This window comes from Lolium perenne, chromosome 4 (genome assembly GCF_019359855.2).
Source record: "Lolium perenne isolate Kyuss_39 chromosome 4, Kyuss_2.0, whole genome shotgun sequence".
NCBI classification, from domain to species: domain Eukaryota; kingdom Viridiplantae; phylum Streptophyta; class Magnoliopsida; order Poales; family Poaceae; genus Lolium; species Lolium perenne.
In genome coordinates, this window is record NC_067247.2 from 396,225,549 (window position 1) to 396,253,267 (window position 27,719).

At 45.5% G+C, this 27,719-nt stretch overlaps 1 protein-coding gene across 1 annotated transcript; it reads left to right on the forward strand.

Moving 5' to 3' along the window:
• Positions 1-8,801: 8,801 nt before the first annotated feature.
• Positions 8,802-9,257, forward strand: LOC127348259 (uncharacterized). The gene has a single exon (XM_051374343.1). The coding sequence runs from the start codon at positions 8,802-8,804 to the stop codon at positions 9,255-9,257; it is 456 nt and encodes a 151-aa protein (XP_051230303.1).
• Positions 9,258-27,719: the final 18,462 nt, after the last annotated feature.

A 27,719-nucleotide genomic window follows, 5' to 3' on the forward strand; every position in this document is an offset into this window, starting at 1 on the left:
TGCATGCTATGTTAGTACTCGGTATAATCGCAATGGTCTATCATGCACTCTAAGGTTACTTAAATATGAACTCCGGATGTTGTGGAGCTTGTTAACTCCGGCATTGAGGTGCTCTTGTAGCCCTACACAATGAATGGTGTTTGTTATCCAACAAGAGAGTGTAGAGTAGTTTCAGTTATGTGATTAATGTTGAGAGTGTCCACTAGTGAAAGTAGGATCCCTAGGCCTTGTTTCCAAACATCGAATCTCCGTTTATTTACTGTTCCACTGCATGTTTACTCGCTGCCATATTTATTTCAGATTGCTATTATCACTCATATACATCCATATTACTTGTATTTCACTATCTCTTCGCCGAACTAGTGCACCTATACATCTGACAAGTGTATTAGGTGTGTTGGGGACACAAGAGACTTCTTGTATCGTGATTGCAGGGTTGCTTGAGAGGGATATCTTTGGCCTCTTCCTCCCTGAGTTCGATAAACCTTGGGTGATTCACTTAAGGGAAACTTGCTGCTGTTCTACAAACCTCTGCTCTTGGAGGCCCAACACTGTCTACAGGAATAGAAGCGTGCGTAGACATCAACCTATTTTCTGGCGCCGTTGCCGGGGAGGTAAGGTAAAAGGTATTCACATCCTCCGACTACTAAGCTATTTCCTAGCACTGTTGCCGGTGTGTGAGTGCTCGAAGCTATTTCCTTTAGATCCTGCAATTGCATCTTTTTGTTTCTTGTTTTTATTTTCACTAGTTAGGCATAATGGAAAACAACAAAAAATTTAGTGAGCTTTTTAATCTTTTTCCTGAGTTAAGACATGAATTGTTTGATGCGAAAATTAAAAAACCTATGGAACCTTATTTGCATGCTAGTAGCAATGTTATTAGTATGAACGCAATTACTGCTAATGCTATGGAGAAGTCTAAGCTTGGGGAAGCTAGTTTTTATGATCTTTTTAGCTTCCCATCTTTAGGGGAGAAAATTTGCACTGATAATACTTTATCTCCCATATGCGATAACTCTAATGATGCTTGTGATATTTTAAATCCACCTACTGCAAGTACTGCTTTCAAAATACCCATGAAAATTATTGAACGTGTTATGGATAACCGTTATGAAGGGGATGGAACTGTTCATCCTGGAGATCATTTACTTTTTTTGCACGAATTATGCGGGTTATTTAAGTGTGCAGGTATCTCTATGGATGAAGTGAGGAAGAAACTATTCTCTATTTCGATGTCTGGTAAAGCGGCGCATTGGTATAAATTGCTGAAGAATAGTCATTCTCTTGGTTGGGAGGAAATTGTATCTCTCTTTTATTCTAAATTTTATCCTCCTCATGAAGTGCATATTGATAGGAATTACATTTATAACTTTTATCCTCGTGATGGAGAGAGTATTTCCCAAGCATGGGGGAGATTGAAGTCACTAATGCTCAAATGTCCCATTCATGAGCTCCCCCGTAATGTTATTACTAATAATTTTTATGCAAGGCTTTCAGGACATCACAAGGACTATCTAGATGCTTGTTTGGAGGGATCTTTCACAAGCAAGGAGGTTGAAGCTAGATGGGATCTTCTTGATCGGATTCAGGAGAATACTAAAGATTGGGAGAACGACAAAGGTAAAGAATCAGGTATGAACTATGAATATGAATGCATTAAGTCTTTCAGTGAAACTATTGATTTTCAAGAGCTTAGTGCTAAATATGGTCTTGATCCTCAAATTATGGTCGATTACTATAGATCCTTTGCTTCTCATATTAATGTTCCTAAGGAAAATTGGTACATGTATCATGAACCTTTTAAAGACACTTGCATGGAAAATGAAATTGTTATTAATGATTGCAATAAACATGCCCAAACATCTAAAAATGCTATTTCTTAGAAGAATTTTAATTTTTGTGGAATGCATAGACCCTGTGGAATTAATCAAATCGAAGATGAATATTGTATCCATCATATGAATGAAAAAACTAGAAAGTGGTCTAGGGCTCTAGATGATCTTGGTAAAAAAGTTTGTGCCCTCTATCCTTTTGTTTGTGAATTTGCCATAGAGTGGGTCATTTTAATTTTCAATGCTCCTCCAATGATAATACGAACCCCATGAGTGCTGCAAATTTGTATTGTGATGATGAAATTACTCCTAATCAGCATGATGAACTTACTTTATTTTTGTGGTGTGAAGAGTTATCAAGAAAAATCTCTTTGTTACATATGAGTGATCTTGATATTGATGATGTCATGCATGGGTGTTTTTTTATTGCATTGATAATTGCCATACAAATACTTACATACAAAATATTTTAGAAGATGACACTTTGCCAAAATATGATAGGACCGCTGTGTGTTTTGAACTTATTAATGAAAAGGAGGAATCCTCCCAAGTTTCTTCTATTATTTCTGGAAATAAATCAGGTTATGTGGAGAAGCCTCCCTTCAAGCCTCTTCCTCCTAAAGAAGGGAACGAGGAGAAGGAAGAGAAGAAGAAGAAGGGAACGAAAAAGAAGAAGAAGAGGGGAATAAAGAGAAAGAGGTAACGGCATATCCCCGTGTGTATGAGATAACGATAGGTAACCGTAAGTATGTTGCTCCTAATGATTATTATGATAATGAATCTGAGTGCAATGATCTTCCTATGCCCTTTACCTACATTAGTGATCCTGATTTGAAAGAGCACACCACTTTTGATATTGAAAATCTCTGGGAAACTAATTCTGAAAATGATGATGTTAATAATTGCCATAGTATCAGTACTATCCATGCTTCCTCCCATAATGATATAGAAAGCTCTAAGCTTGGGGATGAGGTGTTTGAAAATCCTTTTGCTACTGATCATTATATGTTTGATACATCTCCTTCTAGTAACAATGATGATATGGTCACAGATGAACATACTGTGAAAGATAACTATTCTATTTCTTATGATGACACTATGCCTCCAATCTTTGATGAATATTATAAAGGATGCTATGATATAGGTTATAACTATCCTTATGAAACTTGTCATGGTTATGATTGGATTGCCAAAAACAATTCCCTTAGTATGCAACTTGTTTACCATGTTCAAATTCTGGATAATAATCTTGCTCCAATTACTATTAATGAGAAGAACTCTTCTTATGCCAAAATTAATGATACTTTTATGCATATGAACCATGAGAAGAATGTTTTAAGTGATGGGTATATTGTGGATTTCATCAATGATGCTACTGAAAGTTATTATGAGAGAGGGAAACATGGTTATATGCATCGTAATAATATTAAGTTTCCCCTCTTTATGTTGAGAATCTTGAAGTTACTCGTGTTTTATCTTCCTATGCTTGTCACTTTGTTCTTCATGAATTTATTTGTGTACAAGATTCCTTTTCATAGGAAGTGGGTTAGGCTTAAATTTGTTTTGAACTTGCTTGATGCTCTCTTTTGCTTCAACTCTTATTTCTTGTGCGAGCATCATTAAAATTAGTGAGCCCATCTTAATGGCTATAAAGAAAGCACTTCTTGGGAGATAACCCATGCTTTTATTTTGCTACTGTTTTGTTGTGTCTTGGAAGTTGTTACTACTGTAGCAACCTCTCCTTATCTTTATTTTATTGCATTGTTGTGCCAAGTAAAGTCTTTGATAGTAAAGATGGTACTAGATTTGGATTACTGCGCAGAAACAAAATTCTTACTGTCACGAAATTGAGTAGCTCCGTCTGTAGGTAACTCAGAAAAATCTGCCAATTTACGTGCGTGATCCTCAGATATGTACGCAACTTTCATTCAATTTGAGAATTTTCATCTGAGCAAGTTAAGTGCCCCAGAAAAATTCGTCTTTACGTACTGTTCTGTTTTGACAGATTCTGCCTTTTATTTCGCATTGCCTGTTTTGCTATATTTGATGGATTTGTTTGTTCCATTAACTTTCAGTAGCTTTGTACAATGTCCAGAAGTGTTAAGAATGATTATGTCACCTCTGAACATTTGAATTTTTGATTATGCACTAACCCTCTAATGAGATTGTTTTGAGTTTGGTGTGGAGGAAGTTTTCAAGGGTCAAGAGAGGAGGATGATATATGATAAAGAAGAGTGAAAAGTCTAAGCTTGGGGATGCCCCCGTGGTTCATCCCTGCATATTTCAAGAAGACTCAAGCGTCTAAGCTTGGGGGTGCCCAAGGCATCCCCTTCTTCATCAACAATTTATCAGGTTCTTCTATTGAAACTATATTTTTTCGGTCACATCTTATGTGCTTTACTTGGAGCGTCTGTGTGCTTTTATTTTCGTTTTGTTATTTTCATTCTCTGAATAAATTCATGCTTGTGTGGGAGAGAGACACGCTCCGCTCGTTCATATGAACACATGTGTTCTTAGCTTTACTCTTAATGTTCATGGCGAAGGTTGAAACTGCTTTGTTCATTGTTATATGGTTGGAAACAGAAAATGCTTCATGTGGTAATTGGTATAATGTCTTGAATAATTTGATACTTGGCAATTGTTGTTCTCAAATAGATCATGTTTAAGCTCTTGCATCATGTAATTTGCACCTATTAGTGAAGAAACACCATAGAGCTTGTTGACATTTGGTTTGCATGATTGGTCTCTCTAAGTCTAGATATTTTCTGGTGAGGGTTTGAACAACAAGGAAGACAGTGTAGAGTCTTATAATGCTTGCAATATGTTCTTATGTAAGTTTTGCTGTACCGGTTCATAATTGTGTTTGCTTCAAACAACCTTGTTAGCCTAAGCCTTGTATTGAGAGGGATTACTTCTCGTGCATCCAAAATCCTTGAGCCAAAAACTATGCCATTTGTGTCCACCATACATGCCTACTACATGGTATTTCTCTGCCATTCCAAAGTAAATTGCTTGAGTGCTACCTTTAAAATTCCATTCTTTGTCTTTGCAATATATAGCTCATGGGAAAAATATCTTAAAAACTATTGTGGTATTGAATATGTACTTATGTATCTTATTTCTTATAAGTTGCTTGTTGAGCGGTAACCATGTTCCTGGGGACGCCATCAACTATTTCACCTTTGTTGAATATCATGTGAGTTGCTATGCATGTTCGTCTTGTCTGAAGTAAGGGTGATTTATCATGATCAAATGGTTTGAGTATGCATATTGTTAGAGAAGAACATTGGGCCGCTAACTAAAGCCATGATCCATGGTGGAAGTTTTAGTTTGGACAACAATCCTCAATCTCTCATGAGAATATTATCTGTTGTTGAATGCTTATGCATTAAAGAGGAGTCCATTATCTGTTGTCTATGTTGTCCCGGTATGGATGTCTAAGTTGAGAATAATCAAAAGCGAGAAATCCAATGCGAGCTTTCTCCTTAGACCTTTGTACCGGCGGCATAGAGGTACCCCTTTGTGATACTTGGTTAAAACATATGTTATGCAATGATAATCCATGTAAATCCAAGCTAATTAGGACAAGGTGCGGGCACTATTGGTAATCTATGCATGAGGCTTGCAACTTATAGGATATCTTATACATAACACATATGCTTTATTACTACCATTGACAAAATTGTTTCTATGTTTCCAAAATAAAAGCTCTAGCACAAATATAGCAATCCATGCTTCCCTCTGCGAAGGGTCATTCTTTTACTTTTATGTTGAGTCAGTTTACCCACTTCCTTCCATCTTAAGAGGCAAACACTTGTGTTAACTGTGCATTGATTCTTACATACTTGCTTATTTGCATTCATCATATTGCTTTATGTTGACAATTATCCATGAGATAAACATGTTGAAGTTAAAGCAACTGCTGAAACTTATATCTTCCTTTGTGTTGCTTCAATGCTTTCTACTAAGAATCTATTGCTTTATGAGTTAACTCTTATGCAAGTCTTATTGATGCTTGTCTTGAAAGTACTATTCATGAAAAGTATTTGTTATATGATTCAGTTGTTTAACCATTATCTTTACCATTGCTTCGAATCACTTCATTCATTACATATGCTTACAATAGTATTGATCAAGATTATGATAGCATGTCACTTCAAAAATTATCTTTGTTATCGTTTACCTACTCGAGGACGAGTAGGAACTAAGCTTGGGGATCCTGATACGTCTCCAACGTATCTATAATTTCTGATGTTCCATGCTTGTTTTATGACAATACCTACATGTTTTGTTCACACTTTATATCGTTTTGATGCGTTTTCCGGAACTAACCTATTGACGAGATGCCGAAGGGCCAGTTGCTATTTTCTGCTGTTTTTGGTTTCAGAAATCCTAGTAAGGAAATATTCTCGGAATTGGACGAAATCAACGCCCAGTATCTTATTTTTCCACGAAGCTTCCAGAACACCGGAGAGAGGCCAGAGGGGAGCCAGGGGGGCCCCACACGCCAGGGCGGCGCAGCCAAGGGGTGGGGCGCGCCACCCTATTGTGTGGCCCCACCAGGGCCCCTCCGACTCCGCCTCTTCGCCCATATAAGCTTTCGTGACCTAAATCTCCGACACGGATTGACGAAACTCCAGAAAACCTTCCAGAGCCGCCGCCATCGCGAAACTCCAATTCGGGGGACAGAAGTCTCTGTTCCGGCACGCCGCCGGGACGGGGAAGTGCCCCCGGAAGGCATCTCCATCGACACCACCGCCATCTTCATCACCATCGCTGCTTCCATGATGAGGAGGGAGTAGTTCTCCCCCGGGGCTGAGGGCTCTACCGTAGCTATGTGGTTCATCTCTCTCTCTTTGTGATCTAGTTGAATATCATCTATGTGCTACTCTAGTGATGTTATTAAAGTAGTCTATTCCTCCTCCATGATGTAATGTTGACAATGTGTGCATCATGCATGTAGTACTTGGTATAGGTTATGATTGTAATCTCTTGTAGATTATGAAGTTAACTATTACTATGATAGTATTGATGTGATCTATTCCCCCTTTCATAGCCTGACGGTGACGGTGTACATGCTATGTTAGTACTCGGTATAATTGCAATGGTCTATCATGCACTCTAAGGTTACTTAAATATGAACTCCGGATGTTGTGGAGCTTGTTAACTCCGGCATTGAGGTGCTCTTGTAGCCCTACACAATGAATGGTGTTTGTTATCCAACAAGAGAGTGTAGAGTAGTTTCAGTTATGTGATCAATGTTGAGAGTGTCCACTAGTGAAAGTAGGATCCCTAGGCCTTGTTTCCAAACATCGAATCTCCGTTTATTTACTGTTCCACTGCACGTTTACTCGCTGCCATATTTATTTCAGATTTCTATTACCACTCATATACATCCATATTACTTGTATTTCACTATCTCTTCGCCGAACTAGTGCACCTATACATCTGACAAGTGTATTAGGTGTGTTGGGGACACAAGAGACTTCTTGTATCGTGATTGCAGGGTTGCTTGAGAGGGATATCTTTGACCTCTCCCTCCCTGAGTTTGATAAACCTTGGGTGATTCACTTAAGGGTAACTTGCTGCTGTTCTACAAACCTCTGCTCTTGGAGGCCCAACACTGTCTACAGGAATAGAAGCGTGCGTAGACATCACTAACCGTCGCTGGGCGCTGAGGTGGATACCGACAATGTTAGTGGGACCAGCCAGAATCTGGCTAAACAACTTACCAGCAGGAAGCATAGATGGCTGGATCGACTTTGAAGAGGCTTTCATGAGCAACTTCAGTAGTACATACCGGAGGCCAAACCGACCGCAGCAGCTCGCCTTGTGCCAGCAGCGCGACAATGAAACTGACCGGGAGTACCTGACTCGCTGGAGTTCTATGAGAAACTCCTGCGAAGGTGTGATTGAGGCTCATGCAATTGCCTGGTTCTCCAATGGATGCCAGAGAGGCTCACCCCTGTGGCAGAAGCTGCAGAGAAACATGCTGACCACCTTGGCGGAAATGATCTGTGTGGCTGATAGTTATGCGTTGGGAGACCCAATGCAACCGGCGCTTGCGGCTGACTCACAGCCCAAGTTCCCACCGCATTCAGATCACAACCGGGAAAACTACCATAAGAGAAGGGAGGACTTCCCGGATAGAAGGTATGGAGCCCAACAAGTGCACGCGGTGCAGGATCATTCCGGCGCCAGCGGTAGCCAGAGGCAGAAAACCGGATCACAGCTGTGGGCGGGTCCTAGGAAGCAGTGGACCGAGAAGAAACCCTGGCAAGACCAGGAGAAGTACACCATGGAATCTGCCATGGACCAACCGTGCTGCTGGCACACACCAAATCCGCTAGACCGGCGAACCACCTGACAAAAGATTGCACCTGGACCAAAAGGTTAATGGAGAGAGGCATGATGAAAGATGCCCGGAACCAAGGTTTCAAAAAGTTGCCACCGCCACCGCCGCTAACGGGGGCAAACGCGCAACTGGTTTTTGCTTAGCAGAATCGGCCGCAGCAGCATCAAGAAGTGCACCAAGTGGCGCAGGGAAACAACCAGTTCTCGCTTCTGGCACCAGTAGGCCAGAATGTTTACCATGACCCAGATGTGTGTTGTGTGGTGTTTATCACAGAGCCGAGAGACCGGCAAAGCGTGCACCGCCATTCCATGGAAGTGAACGCGGTGATACCGGCAGTGCTGAGATACATGCTCTGGTCTGATCAAGAAATTACTTGGTCGTTCAAGGATCACCCAAAAGTAATGCCGAACCTAGGTGGATACGCCCTGGTTGTGGATCCGATCATGCACGGACCCTCATCGCGAGTCCGGTTCAGCAAAGTGCTGGTGGACAATGGGAGCAGCATCAACATCATATGCCGGCACACAATGCAAACGCTGGGCATTACCCAAAACATGCTGGAACCAAGCCGCACGACCTTCCACGGTATTGTGCCAGGGATGTCCTGCTAGCCCATGGGCAAGGTTCGAGTTGATGTGTTGTTTGGTGGCCGCGACAATTGCCGCGTTGAGAACCTCCTGTTCGAAGTGGTTGATCTCGACAGCCCGTACCATGCGCTGTTGGGGAGGCCGGCATTGGCCAAATTCATGGCCTCCACGCACACGGCTTACCTCAAGATGAAGATGCCGACACCCAATGGACCACTAACTGTGGTGGGAAACTACAAAGTGTCGCTGGAGACAGCGTCTGCCGGATCAAACCTAGCCGAATCGCTATTGATTGCGGAAGAAAAGAAGAGGATTCCAACCGCAGTTGCGCTCACCCAGTCGTCCCAAGAAAACTTAGCGGCGATAAACGGCCAGCTCAGCGGACCGGCATTCAAGCCGACGGAAGGAACCAAGGACATCGTGCTGGATCCGGCTCACCCAGAGCGCACCATCCGCATCGGCTCCGGCCTTAACCAGGAATAGGAGAGTTCAAGTGGTTCTGTGATGATAACAACATCCGGTTGGATGTATGCTCTATGGCACATCCGCAGGGAAACAGACAAGTGGAAAGAACAAACGCACTCGTGCTGTCCGGTATCAAACCGCGGCTTATCGAGCCACTTGAGAAAACGCCAGGATGTTGGCTTGATGAACTACCATCATCGCTGTGGAGCATAAGAACCACACCAAACCGGTCAACTGGATACACGCCATTTTTCATGGTATATGGAGCAGAAGCGGTCATACCAACCGACATCATCCATGACTCACCACGAGTTCAACTCTACACCGAAGAAGAGGTAAAAGAGGCTCGAGAAAATGATGTCGACTTGCTCGAAGAACAAAGAGAGCTGGCCCTGGCAAGAACGACCATATACCAGCAAAACCTCCGACGCTATCATAGCCAGAAGGTAAACCCGAGGGTGTTCCAGGAAGGAGATCTGGTGTTGCGCCTCAGGCAGCACACTGAGGGTCGGCACAAGCTCTCACCTCCGTGGGAAGGGCCTTTCATTGTGAGCAAGGCTCTGCACAATGATGCCTACTACCTGATCGATGCGCAGGAACCCAAGAAAGGAAAGACAGACAGGTCAGGCGAGGAGACCAAGCGCCCATGGAACGTAGCACTACTCCGCCCTTTCTATTCTTGAGGATGTGATGTAAGGAGTTCATTTTTGTACCTTATTTGCTATCAATGAACATGTCGGTACCTCGAATGAAACTCGGGGACTGCCTTTACCGGAATCTTGTATGCTTGTGTTGTTTCCATCTTTCATATACCGGTTTAAAGTGGAAAGTTTCGAATTGTTTCTCTAAGTTCAAAAGATTGCATGCTTGGTAAAAGTGCTTTAGGCCTCATACGCCAAACACCGAGAGAGGTAGGCAGAGCCAAAGTAAAAGAACCAGACATGTGAAGGACGGAACTCAGGAATTAATCCCGAATGTAATTCACTTTAAATTTTTGTCAATAAGTTTATTTTTTCTGTATACCGGTTTGTTCTGTCGGAAGCTTTCCTTTCCGGTTTAGTAACATGCTAAACCTAAAGGAGTCTTCGACTTTGCTGCTGTCCGCAACCCGGCTTCATGGCAAGCAAGATAAACTGGAAGGTTCTAAGCACGTGAAAAATGAAGAAGAAACCGAAAGCAGACAATCCGGAAAAAGTTTAACTAACCCCGGCTATGCCGTTTTTTGTGAAAGATTCGAATTTTTTCTCTAAGTTCGAGAAAATTCTTGCTTGGCAAAAGAACTTTGAGACTCATACGCCAAACACCCAGAGAGGTAGGCAGAGCCAAAGTAAAAGAACCAAGTACGTATCGGATTGAACCCGAGAATGAATCCGGAGCATTCACCATGCAAAATCAAAGCAGAACGGAACGAGCAAGTTAAACCACTTAATACCGGAATGCATATATGCTTAAAGAGTTTAGCATGCAAACCTAGAAGTTACCGGTCTCAACAGGACCAAAAGGACTTAAAGTATATATTACATTATCCTACCCCGGTATACCGGGGGAAATTTGATGATTTTTTTTTTCACTAAGACAGGATCAGGGGGTCTGGTAAAGTGGGGTTGAGCTTGCAGGGGCAGCTGGAGGTTCCGGAGCTTGCCTTGCCTCGCCAGCAGCCGGTTCCTCGGGGACCTCAGCCTCGGCCTCGGCCTCGTCTTCTCCGGCTTCTTCTTCCTCCTAGTCGTGGTCGCTGGATGAAAGTTCTTCGACGATGCCGGCGGGGATGGGGATGAAGGTGCTGGTGGTGGCGTAGCTGGCGAGCTGGTAGGCCCTGGCGCGACGCGCGACATCTTTTTCCAGATCTTTGTTCGTGGGGGCGTCGTCGCGCATGCTGTGCAGCGCATCCGGGTCCAAGCCGTCGTACCAGGAGCATGCAAAGCGCAAGGCCATGTCAGCTCCGGCACGGGCAGCGGAGCGGCGCCATTCGCTTAGCTGCCGGCCGGAACCTTGGAGGCGTTGAGCAAGCAGGTTGGTGTTTTCCGGAGCAGGCTCACCGTGCCACAAGCTCTTGAACACCGAAAGCACAGCTTCCGGTAGCAGGCCAAGAGTCCGGTCCACCGTGCGCATATGAGAGATCCTGCTGTACAACGCCACGAGGTGGTCCTTGGTGGTCCACGGGAGGTCGGCGTCAACCACCTCCTCAACCCGGCTCTTGGCAACAGAAATCTCAGCGCGAGACTGAGAATCCGGAAAGAACTCTGAGAAAAAGGGAAAAACAAATATGAAAACAAGCCGGTCAATGGCTCAGCAGATAGAAACTCAAAGGCTTATAAGAAAGGGGAGAAAAGCTTACGCAGAGCTCTGGCATTAGTGTCCTTCACCATGTCCTCGATGCCCTTCAGGTATTCCTGAACAACCTGGAGGTGCTTCTTCTCCGCCTGCAGCTCATCCTGCGCCACCTTCAGCTCCTGCTGCAGCTGCTCCTCGGCCTTAGCAAACTGCTGCTGGGTTTCCTCCACCTGGGCCTGGCCGACGCTGATAGCCTCCTTCACGGCCCTGGCGTGCTCTGACCCAGTCTGGATCAACTGATCCTTGAGCTTGGCGGTTTCGGTCCGCTGGTCCTGGAGCTCTTGCCGGTGCTGGAGTGTAAGCTCCTCCTGGGCAGCTGGAATCCGGAAAGCATGAGTGTTGGCGCAAAAGATAAAAAACAAAGAGCACAAAGAGCAAGTCTTACCCTTGAGTGCAGTCACCTGGGCTGCGAGGTCCTCCGTGGAGGTTTCCGGCAGAGCAGCTGCGCAAAGAAGCCGGTTGGTAAAAATTAAAAGAGTATGGATACCGGTACAAAAAGAAAGCGGGGAAGTGAGAGCAAACCTCGGCAGTGGCTGTGCTCCAGCTGGAGGGCGGCGAACGACTCCGCCAGTCCCTGGTGCTCCAACACCAGCTCCTCGAAGACCTGCTTGCAGGTGTCCAACACGCTCTGTACAAATAAAAAGGAGTGTGAGCTATGCCGGTTTCTTTCAAGTTCCGCGCCAAGTGCTGCGCGCTTAACCCGAAACTCGGGGACTAGCTATGCCGGTTTTTTGAAACAAGTTTTGCGCCAAGTGCTGCGTGCTTAACCCGAAACTCGGCGACTTGCTATGCCGGTTTTTTGAAACAAGTTTCGCGCCAAGTGTTGCGCGCTTAACCCGAAACACGGGGACTGGCTATGCCGGTTTTTTGAAACAAGTTTCGCGCCAAGTGTTGCGTGCTTAATCCGAAACTCGGGGAATGGCTATGCCGGTTTTTTGAAACAAGTTTCGCGCCAAGTGCTGCGCACTTAACTCGAAACTCGGGGACTGGCTATGCCGATTTTTTGAAACAAGTTTCGCGCCAAGTGCTCTGCGCTTAACCCGAAACTCGGGAACAGACTATGCCGGTTTTTTGAAGATAGTTTCGCGCCAAGTGCTAAGCTCTTAACCCGAAACTCGGGGACTGGGAGGATATATCTACAAGTTCTACATATGAAGAGTTTTGGTATAAAGAAAGAATTCAGTTTTCGGAAAGATATCTCACCAGCACGTTGTCGTTGGCGTCGTGCCATGCGTTGTCGAACTCCCTCATGGTAGTCTTGAGCCGGTGGAGGTGCTGCACGGTGCTGTGGGGGCCGCGCGGGTCCGGCTTTACCTTGCCGTCCTTGCCGACACCGAGAGTGGCGTCGGTAAGTTCAGCGCGGTTCCACCGCTCCACGAGCGGCTGCAGCGCACTCGGAGAGGCGCCGCCGTGGTTCAGCTCCAGTATCCGCCCAATTGAGATGAGATTTTCTCCCCGGCGGCCACGACAGCGCGCCCGGCATGAAGAACCAAGGGCTGGGCCTGGGAGCCGGAGGCAGGCGCCATCGCGGCCGTGACTGCGGCAGAAAGTTGCTCAGCGGTCACCGTGGCGCCCTCTGTCGGGCTCCGGCGTTTGGCAGGAGGTGGCTTGCTGGTAGGTGGCGGCGCGTCCGAGGTCTTGGCTAGCGAAGAGCTTGTCGTTGTGTCCTTGGAGGGGGAAGCAGCGGTCTTCTTCTTTTTCCTTTCACGGGCGACCAGAACCAAAAGTTCCGACCGCCCGGCATCTTGTGAGCCGGTGCCCATGTTGCTGGCGTCGGTGTCCATGTGTTCTGGAGGGGAGGTGGTTTCCTCCTCCGCGCGGGAGTGTGTCAGTTTGGGGGCCACGCGCCCCGAACTTGTTTTTCCTCCCCGAGGGGAGGATGAAGCTTTGCCGGCACCAGAAGGTACCGGACTTTGTTGAGGAGGAGGGTAAGACCTTCCGGTCTCTTCAGCAGTTTCCGGCCTCATGCCGGGTGCACTTCTGATAAGAACCAGAGCAGGCCTGAAAAGAGAGAATTACAAAAGTGAGCCAAGAAAGATGGAAGATACAAAATCTTAATTAGAAAAGTTGACGGGTTGGGCTTTACCCAGTGGTGACCGGGATCTTTGGTTGGCGCTTGCGGCCGCCAGGCCCGGTGCTGCCCTTCTTGTAGCGCTTGGCGGGGGGAGCTTCGCCAGAACCGGCATCAGAAGCCGGAGCCTTGCGGACCTTGGAAGTCTCGCTAGGGCCGGCATCCGAAGCCGGGGCCTTGTCCTTCCGGCCTCTGGGGGCCAGAGCTTCTTCAAACTCAGGGCCTACCTCAGCCGCCAGAGGGGCGACATGCTCATGGACCTGGGGGCCGGGTCAGCTTCATCTGGCCTCAGAGAAAAGATGATATAAGTCAAAAGAAGCGGAGGAAATACCTCAAGGCAGACAACATCATCGTCAGAGTCGCAAACTCGGTCCATGTTCGAGGCAGAAGAGTTACCGGGGCGCGGGGTGTGCGTCCGTCCCATTTTGTGCCGGTTCCCAACTACAAAAGGATCCGGATCCTCGTCGTTCCAGAATTGGCGCGAGGGCTCGAAAGAGGCCAGAACCTCGGCTGCAATTCGGGGGAAGCACGCTTGTACCTGAGAAAGATTAAATCAGTTTACAGTTCAAAAGTATACCTGAAACATCATCTCGGATTTCCTAAGCTCTTACTTCAGGAGAAAGGAAGTGATTGCGACTGAGAGGCTGGAGGCCCCATTTCCAGTTGGCCGGCAGCTCTGTTCTGCATATCTGCTTTGCCTTGAGGACCACATCAAATCTGCTCAGGCCAAAAGTGGTGATCCTCGTAGGATCCCTCCGGCCGCGCATCTGGCCTATATTGTGGGCACGGCGCTGAAGGGGCAGCACCCGGCACGAGATGGGTATGCACATGATATCATCAGCGGTGATATCGGTGTTCTTGTTGAGGCTCCCTATGAACCGGATAATCCGGTTGGTTTCGACATGGGTGTCCTTCGGGTTGAACTTCCAGTTCGCCCGGGACGGTGCGCCAGGGGTGTAAGCAGGGATGTTTATGAAATCGATGGAGCTGAGGTTCCTAATATAAAAGAAAGACTCTAAACCGGAAAATTTATAAAAAGGGCTGCCCTGGCGGGGCGTGAGGATGCACGCCCCGCACTGTACAACGGGCTTGGGAATCGGAAGGTTTTTACCTTGGACCGAATTGATCTGAAGGTTGTAGAAGCGAGCGAAAGTTTGGATGGTGGGAAGGAGGTATACGAAAGCCTCCATGAAAGTAACATAGGAAGAGAGGTAGAAGATGGCGTTGCCAGGAAGGTGGTGAGATTGGAGCTCATAGAAGTCCAAAAACTCCCGGAAAAAGTTTGAGGCCGGGAGGCCAAAGCCGCGCTCAAAATGAGCGGCAAAGACCACGTACTCGCCCGGCCGGGGCGCAGGCTCCAACTCCTTGCCGGGGATCCGGCACATAAGCTCCTCCGGAATCCTCCTGGACCGGTAGAGCCAGCCGATTTCGGCTTGATTGACATCGGAGCCCTTCCAGGCCCCGCGGGAGTACACCGGCTGGTGGGCGCCGGAAGCTTGGCCGGAGCTGCTGACTTCCTGGTCCTGCCCGGTACCTTCATCTATCAGGGCAAGCTCCTCTTCGAGCCCGTAAGATTCCGGCTTGGAGGATCCTTCCTCCCCCGAGGAAATCTCGAGGGAGTTGCTAAGCTGGGTTCCACCGGAAGGCATCCCATCGTTTTCCTCAGAAGACAAGGTTCGCTCTAAGTCTGGAGGAGGTTATAAACAAGTTTCCCCAAGTTTACTCCTTCCCGAAGATCTACGAAGGAGAGAAAATCGAAAAGAAAAGAGGGATAAATACCCCACTACACCGAAGATCTGAGCAGCCAGAGCGAGAGGATATGAGATCTGAGGATTTGACCTGGGGCGGCGGCGGACGTCCTGTCGGTCGATGCCCTCAAGACCTCGTCGGAGTACGACAATGAGGCGGTTGAGGGAGGCGAACGGCGAAGGGAGTTCCTCCACGGTGGTGCGCCCCTGGCTCGAGGAAGAGCGAGAACGCTCAATCTTGACGAAAGATCTGGCGTTCTCCGAAAGGTGTCCCGCAGCATTTTGCCGGAGAAGCTTGAGCGCGACGGCGGACGGCGGCGCGGAGAGCTCGAGAGGAGTAGGCGCGCAAGAGCTGGAAGATGAAGTGAGAAGGTGGAAAGCGACGAGGAACCGTCGCCCCTTTATAAGAAAAGAGGGGGTCGTGGGCCAAAAACCGCTCGGCCCGCACCGTTTCGACTCGTGGGCCGCCACGTGTCATGGAGATACATGCGCTGTAGGATAACGTTGCATAGAAAACAAAAATTTTCCTACCGCGAACACGAAATCCAAGCCAAGATGCAATCTAGAAGACGGTAGCAACGAGGGGATTATCGAGTCTCACCCTTGAAGAGATTCCAAAGCCTACAAGATGAGGCTCTTGTTGCTGCGGTAGATGTTCACTTGCCGCTTGCAAAAGCGCGTAGAAGATCTTGATCACGATCGGTTCCGGCGCTACGAACGGGCAGCACCTCCGTACTCGGTCACACGTTCGGTTGTTGATGAAGACGACGTCCACCTCCCCGTTCCAGCGGGCAGCGGAAGTAGTAGCTCCTCTTGAATCCGATAGCACGACGGCGTGGTGTCGGTGGTGGTGAAGAAGTCCGGCGGAGCTTCGCTAAGCTACGCGGGCAATATGGAGGAGAGGGGGGCGGCTAGGGTTTGGGAGGGGTGGCCGGCCACTCTATGGGGGCGGCCAGCTTGTGGTCTTGGGGTGGCCGGCCCCCTCCCCTTGGCCCCTCATTATATAGGTGGATCCCCAAGGGTTGGTCTCCAAGTCTTCGAATAAGACCCGAACCAAAAACCTTCCATATGGTGGGGAAACCTAGCCAAGCTAGGACTCCCACTAGAGGTGGGAGTTCCACCTCCCATATGGGGGGGTGGCCGGCCCCCTTAGGGGGAGTCCACTTGGGACTCCTCCCCCACTAGGGCTGGCCGGCCATGGAGGTGGAGTCCCATGTGGACTCCACCTTCCTTGGTGGTTTCTTCCGGACTTTTCTAGAACCTTCTAGAACCTTCCATAGAACCTTCCGCGTCAATTTTATTCACATAAAATGACATCCTATATATGAATCTTATTCTCCGGACCATTCCGGAACTCCTCGTGATGTCCAGGATCTCATCCGGGACTCCGAATAAATATTCGAACTCCATTCCATATTCAAGTTCTACCATTTCAACATCCAACTTTAAGTGTGTCACCCTACGGTTCGCGAACTATGCGGACATGGTTGAGTACTCACTCCGACCAATAACCAATAGCGGGATCTGGAGATCCATAATGGCTCCCACATATTCAACGATGACTTTAGTGATCGAATGAACCATTCACATACGATACCAATTCCCTTTGTCACGCGATATTTTACTTGTCCGAGGTTTGATCTTCGGTATCACTCTATACCTCGTTCAACCTCGTCTCCTGACAAGTACTCTTTACTCGTACCGTGGTATGTGGTCTCTTATGAACTTATTCATATGCTTGCAAGACATTAGACGACATTCCACCGAGAGGGCCCAGAGTATATCTATCCGTCATCGGGATGGACAAATCCCACTGTTGATCCATATGCCTCAACTCATACTTTCCAGATACTTAATCCCACCTTTATAACCACCCATTTACGCAGTGGCGTTTGATGTAATCAAAGTACCTTTCCGGCATAAGTGATTTACATGATCTCATGGTCATAAGGACTAGGTAACTATGTATCGAAAGCTTATAGCAAATAACTTAATGACGAGATCTTATGCTACGCTTAATTGGGTGTGTCCATTACATCATTCATACAATGATATAACCTTGTTATTAATAACATCCAATGTTCATGATTATGAAACTAATCATCCATTAATCAACAAGCTAGTTAAGAGGCATACTAGGGACTCTTTGTTGTTTACATATCACACATGTATCAATGTTTCAGTTAATACAATTATAGCATGGTATATAAACATTTATCATAAACATAAAGATATATAATAACCACTTTTATTATTGCCTCTTGGGCATATCTCCAACAGTCTCCCACTTGCACTAGAGTCAATAATCTAGATTACATTGTAAGGTACCTAACACCCATGGCATTCTGGTGTTGGTCATGCTTTGCCCTAGGGAGAGCTTTAGTCAACGGATCTGCTACATTCAGATCAGTGTGTACTTTGCAAATCTTTACTTCTCCATCTTCGATGTACTCGCGAATCGAGTGGTAACGCAGCTTGATATGCTTCAGCCTCTTGTGTGACCTTGGCTCTTGTGCATTGGCGATGGCACCCATGTTATCACAGTAAATGATTAATGGGTCCAATGCACTAGGAACCACACCGAGCTCTACAATGAACCTCTTCATCCATACCACTTACGATGAAGCCTCCAAGCCGCTATGTACTCTGATTCTGTTGAAGACTTCGCCACCGTGCAATCGCTTCGAGCTTGCCCACCATCGCAGCACCATTCAATATAAACACGTACCTGCATCGTGACTTAGAGTCATCGGGATCGGTGTTCCAACTTGCATCGGTGTAACTTGTTACAACGAGCTCTTGGTCACCTCCATAACAAAGAAACATATCCTTAGTTCTTTTCAAGTACTTCAGGATATTCTTGACCGCTGTCCAGTGTTCCATTCCTGGATCACTTTGATATCTGCTAGTCAAACTAACAGCATGTGCTATATCCGGTCTAGTACATAGCATGGCATACATGATAGAGCCTACTGCCGAGGCATAGGGGATCTGACTCATCCTTTCTCTTTCTTCTGCCGTAGCCGGACCTTGAGTCTTACTCAAGACCTTGCCTGGTAACATAGGTAAGAATCCTTTCTTACTTTCGTCCATTCTAAACTTCTTTAGAATCTTGTCCAGGTATGTACTCTGTGATAGCCCTATTAGGCGTCTTGATCTATCTCTATAAATCTTGATGCCTAATATATACGATGCTTCACCAAGGTCTTTCATTGAAAAACTATTATTCAAATAACCTTTAACACTGCTTAATAGTTCTATATCATTCCCGATCAATAATATGTCATCTACATATAATATCAGGAATGCTACAGAGCTCCCACTCACTTTCTTGTAAATACAGGCCTCTCCATGACACTGTATAAACCCGAAGTCTTTGATCACCTTATCAAAACGTCGGTTCCAACTTCTTGATGCTTGCTTCAGTCCATAGATTGAACGCTGAAGTTTGCATACTTTGTCAGCATTTTTAGGATCGACAAAACCTTTGGGTTGTACCATATACAACTCTTCCTCAATGTCTCCATTAAGGAACGCTGTTTTGACATCCATCTGCCAAATCTCATAATCGAAAAATGCAGCTATTGCTAACAAAATCCTCACAGATTTTAGCTTCGCTACAGGTGAGAAAGTCTCATCGTAGTCAACTCCTTGAATTTGTCGGAAACCCTTTGCGACAAGTCGAGCTTTATAGACAGTAATATTACCATCAGCATCTGTTTTTCTCTTGAAGATCCATTTATTCTCGACAGCCTTTTCGGCTATCAGGTAAGTCTACCAAAGTCCATACTTTGTTATCATACATGGATCCCATTTCGGATTTCATGGCTTCTTGCCATTTGTTGGAATCTGGGCTCATCATCGCTTCTTCATACGTCGCAGGGTCCTCATCATTGTTATCTACAATCATGACATTTAGACAAGGATCATACCAATCAGGAGTGGCACGTTCCCTTGTCGATCTGCGAGGTTCAGTAGTTTCCTCGTTCGAAGTTTCATGATCATTATCATTAGCTTCCTCTGTTGCCGGTGTAGGCGGTACAGGTACAACTTCCGGTACTGCACTACTCTGATCAACGAGTATAGATTCATCAATCTCATCGAGTTCTACTTTTCTTCCAGTCACTTCTTTAGTGAGAAATTCTTTCTCAAGAAAGGTTCCGTTCTTAGCAACAAAGATTTTGCCTTCGGATCTGTGATAGAAAGTGTACCCTATAGTTTCCTTAGGGTATCCTATGAAGACGCATTTCTCCGCTTTGGGTTCTAGCTTGTCCGGTTGTAACTTCTTTACATAGGCTTCGCAGCCCCAAACTTTTAGGAACGACAGCTTAGGTTTCTTATTAAACCATAATTCATACGGTGTCGTTTCAACGGATTTTGATGGTGCTCTATTTAAAGTGAATGCGGCTGTCTCTAATGCATAACTCCAAAATGATAACGGCAAATCAGTAAGAGACATCATAGAACGAACCATATCTAAGAGAGTTCGATTACGACGTTCGGACACACCGTTTCGTTGAGGTGTTCCTGGCGGAGTCAATTGTGAAAGTATTCCGCATTTCTTTAAATGCATGCCAAACTCATAACTCAGATATTCACCTCCGCGATCAGATCGTAGAAATTTGATCTTCTTGTTACGTTGATTTTCTACTTCACTTTGGAATTCCTTAAACTTCTCGAAAGTTTCGGATTTATGTTTCATGAAATAGATATACCCATATCTACTCAGATCATCTGTGAAGGTTAGAACATAACGATAACCACCGCGCGATGCTACGCTCATTGGTCCGCACACATCGGTATGTATGATTTCCAATAAGAATGTATCTCTATCCTTCATACCAGAAAATGGTGTCTTAGTAATTTTTCCCATTAGACATGCTTATCATCTATCAAGTGACTGAAATTCAAGTGATTCAAGTAATCCATCAGTATGGAGTTTCTTCATGCGTTTCACTCCAATATGACCAAGGCAGCGATTGCACATATAAGTAGAATTATCATTCAATTTAATTCGCTTAGCATCAATGTTATGTATATGTGTATCACTACTATCGAGATCTAACGAAATAAGCCATTCTTTTCAGGTGCTCGACCATAAAAGATATTATTCATAAAAATAGAACAACCATTATTCTCAGACTTGAATGAATAACCGTCTTGCATTAAACAAGATCCAGATATAATGTTCATGCTCAACGCGGGTACAAAATAACAATTATTTAGGCTTAAAACTAATCCCGAAGGTAGATGTAGAGGAAGTGTGCCGTGCGATCACATCGACTTTGGATCCATTTCCAACGCGTATCGTCACTTCATCTTTCAGTAGTCTTCGTTTATTCTTTAGTTCCTGTTTCGAGTTACAAATATGAGCAACCGAACCAGTATCAAATACCCAGGTACTAGTACGAGAACCAGTGAGATAAACATCTATAACATGTATATCAGATATACCTTCTTTCTTCTTCTTGACAAGGCCGCTCTTCAGATCCGCCAAATACTTGGAGCAATTACGCTTCCAGTGTCCCTTCTCCTTGCAGTAATAGCACTCAGCATCAGACTTAGGGCCGTTCTTAGGTTTCATAGGAGGTGTGGCAGCTTTCTTGCCACCCTTCTTGAATTTTCCCTTAGACTTGCCCTGTTTCTTGAAACTGGTGGTCTTGTTGACCATCAACACTTGGTGCTCTTTCTTGATCTCAATCTCAGCAGCTTTAAGCATGGCGAAGAGTTCAGGTAACTCTTTGTTCATGTTCTGCATATTGTAGTTCATCACAAAGTTCTTGTAACTAGGTGGCAGTGATTGAAGGATACGATTAATCCCCAGTCTGTTAGGAATAACTATTTCCAAGTCACTGAGTTTCTTCGCATGCCCGGTCATGGCGAGCATGTGCTCACTAAGGGAGCTACCTTCTTCCATCATGCAACTGAAAAATTGTTTCGATGCTTCATAGCATTCCACGGCCGCATGAGTTTCAAAAATAGTCTTCAACTCTTTTATCAACTCATGAGGATCGTGGTGCTCAAAACGTTTTTGAAGATCGGATTCCAGACTGCATAGGATGGCACACTGAACTTGAGAGTACCGAGTTTTCCGAGTTGCGTAAACATTCTTTACTTCATCGGTTTCTGTTTCTGCTGGAGGGTCACCTAGCGGTGCATCAAGCACATATTGCAGATTTCCGCCAGAGAGGAAGATCCTCACATGACGGAACCAGACGGTGAAGTTGCTACCGTTGCTCTTAAGCTTTTCTTTCTCTAGGAACTGGTTAAAATTGATTGGGGACGCCATATCTACAACATATATTTGCAATAGTTTAGACTAAGTTTATGACAAATTGAGTTCAAATTTTAATTCAACATAATTAAAAATCTAGGTGAACTCCCACTCAAAACAATATCCCTCGCATTGTCTTAGTGATCACATGAACCAAATCCACCGCACCTAAGCCCGATCATCACGAGACAAGGTGTGATTTCAATGGCGAACACTCAAAGTGTTCATCATATCATCCATATGATTCATGCTCTACCTTTCGGTATCACGTGTTCCGAGACCATGTCTGTACATGCTAGGCTCGTCAAGGCCACCTTAGTATCCGCATGTGCAAAACTGTCTTGCACCCGTTGTATGCACTTGTTGATTCTATCACACCCGATCATCACGAGATGCTTCGAAACGACAAGTCTTGGCAACGGTGCTACTAAGGATGAACACTTTATTATCTTGAGATTTTAGTGAGGGATCATCTTATAATGCTACCGTCGCGATCTAAGCAAAATAAGATGCATAAAAGGATTAACATCACATGCAGTTCATATGTGATATGATATGGCCCTTTTGTCTTTGCGCCTTTGATCTTCATCTCCAAAGCACGGACATGATCTCCATCATCTTCGGGCATGATCTCCATCATCGTTGGCGTAGCGTCAAAATCAATGGCGCCGTCTTCATGATTGTTCTCCATGTAGCAACTATTACAACTACTTTGAAATACTACTCAACATGAAATTTAAAGACAACCATAAGGCTCCTGCCGGTTGCCACAATACAATAATGATCATCTCATACATATTCATCATCATATCATGGCCATATCACATCACCAAACCCTGCAAAAACAAGTTAGACGTCTCTAATTTGGTTTGCATATTTTACGTGGTTTAGGGTTTTCGAGAGAGATCTAATCTACCTACGAACATGAACCACAACGTTGATACTAATGTTGTCAATAGAAGAGTAAATTGAATCTTCACTATAGTAGGAGAGACAGACACCCGCAAAGCCTCTTATGCAATACAAGTTGCATGTCGAACGAGGAACAAGTCTCATGAACGCGGTCATGTAAAGTTAGTCCGGGCCGCTTCATCCCACTATGCCACAAAGATGCAAAGTACTCAAACTAAAGATAACAAGAGCATCAACGCCCACAAACCATTGTGTTCTACTCGTGCAACCATCTATGCATAGACACGGCTCTGATACCACTGTAGGATAACGTTGCATAGAAAACAAAAATTTTCCTACCGCGAACACGAAATCCAAGCCAAGATGCAATCTAGAAGACGGTAGCAACGAGGGGATTATCGAGTCTCACCCTTGAAGAGATTCCAAAGCCTACAAGATGAGGCTCTTGTTGCTGCGGTAGATGTTCACTTGCCGCTTGCAAAAGCGCGTAGAAGATCTTGATCACGATCGGTTCCGGCGCTACGAACGGGCAGCACCTCTGTACTCGGTCACACGTTCGGTTGTTGATGAAGATGATGTCCACCTCCCCGTTCCAGCGGGCAGCGGAAGTAGTAGCTCCTCTTGAATCCGACAGCACGACGGCGTGGTGTCGGTGGTGGTGAAGAAGTCCGGCGGAGCTTCGCTAAGCTACGCGGGCAATATGGAGGAGAGGGGGGCGGCTAGGGTTTGGGAGGGGTGGCCGGCCACTCTATGGGGGCGGCCAGCTTGTGGTCTTGGGGTGGCCGGCCCCCTCCCCTTGGCCCCTCATTATATAGGTGGATCCCCAAGGGTTGGTCTCCAAGTCTTCGAATAAGACCCGAACCAAAAACCTTCCATATGGTGGGGAAACCTAGCCAAGCTAGGACTCCCACTAGAGGTGGGAGTTCCACCTCCCATATGGGGGGGTGGCCGGCCCCCTTAGGGGGAGTCCACTTGGGACTCCTCCCCCACTAGGGCTGGCCGGCCATGGAGGTGGAGTCCCATGTGGACTCCACCTTCCTTGGTGGTTTCTTCCGGACTTTTCTAGAACCTTCTAGAACCTTCCATAGAACCTTCCGCGTCAATTTTATTCACATAAAATGACATCCTATATATGAATCTTATTCTCCGGACCATTCCGGAACTCCTCGTGATGTCCGGGATCTCATCCGGGACTCCGAATAAATATTCGAACTCCATTCCATATTCAAGTTCTACCATTTCAACATCCAACTTTAAGTGTGTCACCCTACGGTTCGCGGACTATGCGGACATGGTTGAGTACTCACTCCGACCAATAACCAATAGCGGGATCTGGAGATCCATAATGGCTCCCACATATTCAACGATGACTTTAGTGATCGAATGAACCATTCACATACGATACCAATTCCCTTTGTCACGCGATATTTTACTTGTCCGAGGTTTGATCTTCGGTATCACTCTATACCTCGTTCAACCTCGTCTCCTGACAAGTACTCTTTACTCGTACCGTGGTATGTGGTCTCTTATGAACTTATTCATATGCTTGCAAGACATTAGACGACATTCCACCGAGAGGGCCCAGAGTATATCTATCCGTCATCGGGATGGACAAATCCCACTGTTGATCCATATGCCTCAACTCATACTTTCCAGATACTTAATCCCACCTTTATAACCACCCATTTACGCAGTGGCGTTTGATGTAATCAAAGTACCTTTCCGGCATAAGTGATTTACATGATCTCATGGTCATAAGGACTAGGTAACTATGTATCGAAAGCTTATAGCAAATAACTTAATGACGAGATCTTATGCTACGCTTAATTGGGTGTGTCCATTACATCATTCATACAATGATATAACCTTGTTATTAATAACATCCAATGTTCATGATTATGAAACTAATCATCCATTAATCAACAAGCTAGTTAAGAGGCATACTAGGGACTCTTTGTTGTTTACATATCACACATGTATCAATGTTTCAGTTAATACAATTATAGCATGGTATATAAACATTTATCATAAACATAAAGATATATAATAACCACTTTTATTATTGCCTCTTGGGCATATCTCCAACATGCGCGCCCCGAAGGTTGCCACCCGGGAGACCACAGGGATCCAGTACGACGCATTAACTGTGCGCGGGAGTCAAAGGATTGGATGTCTAACACTGGCGCGAAAGGTACAGTGCGCATGTCTCTGACAGGCACAAACTTCGCGATATTCTCGACTTCGTCGAGGCAAGCATTTAAGACAAAGAAACCGGCGGAAAGAAGCCGGTGATGTTCCATGCGAGCTGTTTAGCTAAGTGAATTCGGCAAGATGCCGGGTGAGTTTAAATGGAAACCGGAAGGATTAATCCGGTACTTTGTATAAAGGAACCTGGAATGGTCTGTCGGATAGGATCCGCTGGACCATACCAGCTTCGGGGACTAATGTCGGGGGGATGACCCCCGGTATACCAAGAGTATGGCAAATATGCCATGTTTTTATCCTTCTAGTACCGGATTAAAGGTTAGTCCGGTTTGTTTCTAAGCGGATGCTAAGGTGAACCGGTATCCCAAGGAGGGGTATGCCGGAGTGCTGTAGTCCAGAGAGTTTCAGCACTAAGGCAAAGGTTCCGGAACCCACGGTAAGATACCGGGGGACCGACAAGCTCTTCACTATAGCACGTTGGCACTCAGTCAAAGATTCCCTCAAGGACTAAAAGACAAAGATGAGTGAAGCACTTCAGCTTTAAACGAAGCTCTGGAGCCAAAGCAGATGATGACATTAAAGATACCGGTGGAGGTCATCAGCCCCTGATTAAAGACGAAGCCAACGTCATCAAGACTAAAGAAGCTTTATAAAGTAGATTTAATCATAGGTTCTGCTTTAGGGTTTCTTGCCTTGTAAGCCACCCTCTCCCCTATATAAGGAGAGGGGGCACACCCCTGCGCGGGTAGCCAACGACGGACGATTCGCACCTAGAGAGAAGTTAGGCTGTTTATCAGCAGAGAGAGGGAGACTTGTACTGTACATCTTCAACCTCTGGCCAAAGGCCAAGTTAAGGAATACATACCGGTTTCTTTCCAATCCCGTCCTTGTTAACCAAACCCTCCCCTGGATCCTCTAGTGCACATTCGGCCCCAACTTAAGCCATTCCATGGCATCTGTCTGTTCACCACGATGACAGTTATACTTGTAGGATTTGTCCATAGGCAATGCTTGAACCATATGTTGGCTTCAAGGTTGCAATAAGAAGAAATTGATGAAGAATATCAAGTGTCAAGTATGTCTTGAAGGTGAAGATGAAGTGAGCCCTCAAGTTTAACTTCAAGACATCAACATGATGAAGAATGAAGAAATGAAGTGCAAGTTCAAGATAAGCCAACTCAAAGAGATCATATGTTTGAAGCTTTCCATCCATATGGTGATCATGGATATGTGAAGATGCACCGAAGAAGAAGCTCTCCCATGGTGGATTACGGGGGATCAATCCACAAGACTTCGTCAAGCAAGCACATTCAAGAAAGGCATTCCATCTTGTTGCGGTCAAGATCATCATCATCAAGCTCAAGTGGAACGCGCAAGGTTAAGGTTTGCTCTTGATAGGGTTTCTTTCTTACCGGTCTCATGGTGTAGTTGGATACCGGTTTATAGTTTAGTTGCCATACTATCAAGAGGACTCTCGAGTGAGTAACTCGGTCGTATCGTTCGGAGAGATCTCAAACCCTTAAATCCTTGAATCATATTTCTTGGTTGTTATTTGTATCTTATCCATGTGGTGTTTTATAGTTGTGGTTATTTCATAGCAAGCTCTAGTTCATCGAAAAGGGATTCCGCATGAATCACTTGTTGCATTTTCGATATTGGAGTTTTTCTCGGTTTCTCGTATTGAGAGGTTTCACTCTAAAATACATAGAAAAACCTACCCCAGTTGTTCTTACATTTTGCCTCTTTGTGGGGTAGCTCTTGTCATCCTCTTTATAACAAAATTGGTTTGACCTAAATCCAAGTCTCCTAACTCAAGTTGTTGCATTTTCCACATTGAAGGTTTTACCGGTTTGTCTTTTATAGATAGGTAAAACCTTTATTCATTTGTTTCTATCCTCCTTTTCTGGACTATGATGTTTCTATGAATATTGTTGTGTAGCTCGTTGTTGTGATTTCAACGAGCCCAAGATCATTGAAATTGCAGTCCGGACGCAAAAGTTCTTAAGGTTTTCGTATCGGGTGTGTGGGTTTTCTCACGGACGCCAGCACTGCTGTTAGGTACACCCTGCCACCACCGCCGGGAGAACCCCGGCACTGCCGGTCAGGCATGTTTTTGACCATAACGGTCAGATCTTTTGGCCCCTATTTAAGGGGGTCTTGTTCCCCAAAGTTTCTGACTGTTTTCAGCTTGTTTTTGCCCCCATTGTTGACCTTCTTTGAGCCTGCTATCTCCCTCTCCGTCCCATGAATCTTACATCTATTTGAGAGAAAGATATAGGAGATCTAGATCTACATCTTGACCAATCAAATCCCTCTCTTTGTGAGGGGAATCCACTAGATCTAGATCTTGGAGAAATTTTCCTCCTCCTATTTGTTCTTCCTATCTTATTCCCCCAATAGCTTTTGTAGCTATGTTGAATTTGAGAGAGAAGGACTTGAGAATCTTTGTGGTGTTCTTGCTATTGCATTTTGTGCATCGGTTTGAGTTCTCCTCGGTGATCCGTGGAAGTGAAAGCAAGAAAGTTGTTTCTCTTAGGTTCTTGGAACCCTAGACGGATTTGAGGCCTTTGTGGCGATTTCTTGGGAGCCTCCAATTAAGTTGTGGATATGTGCCTCAATCTTTGTGTAAGGCCCGGTTTCCACGTCAAAGGAAAAACCTTAGTGGAACCATGACCTAGGCCTTTGTGGCGAGGGTCACCAGAGAATAAGGTGAGGCACCTTTGTGGCGCTCGGTGTGTGGTGTGACTACCGCATCTTGGGGTGAGGCCTTTGTGGCGTTGGTGTGCATCGAGTAACCACACCTCAAGGTGAGGCAATTTGTGGCATTCGGGAGCACTAAGCCACCACACCTCTCCAACGGATATTAGAACTCGCAAGAGTGTGAACTTCGGGTTAAATCATCGTCTCCCGCGTGCCTCGGTTATCTCTATACCCGAGCT

Excerpts from the sequence above, each read along its gene's own strand:
- LOC127348259 (XM_051374343.1), top strand. The coding sequence starts at position 8,802 with ATGGGCAAGGTTCGAGTTGATGTGTTGTTTGGTGGCCGCGACAATTGC.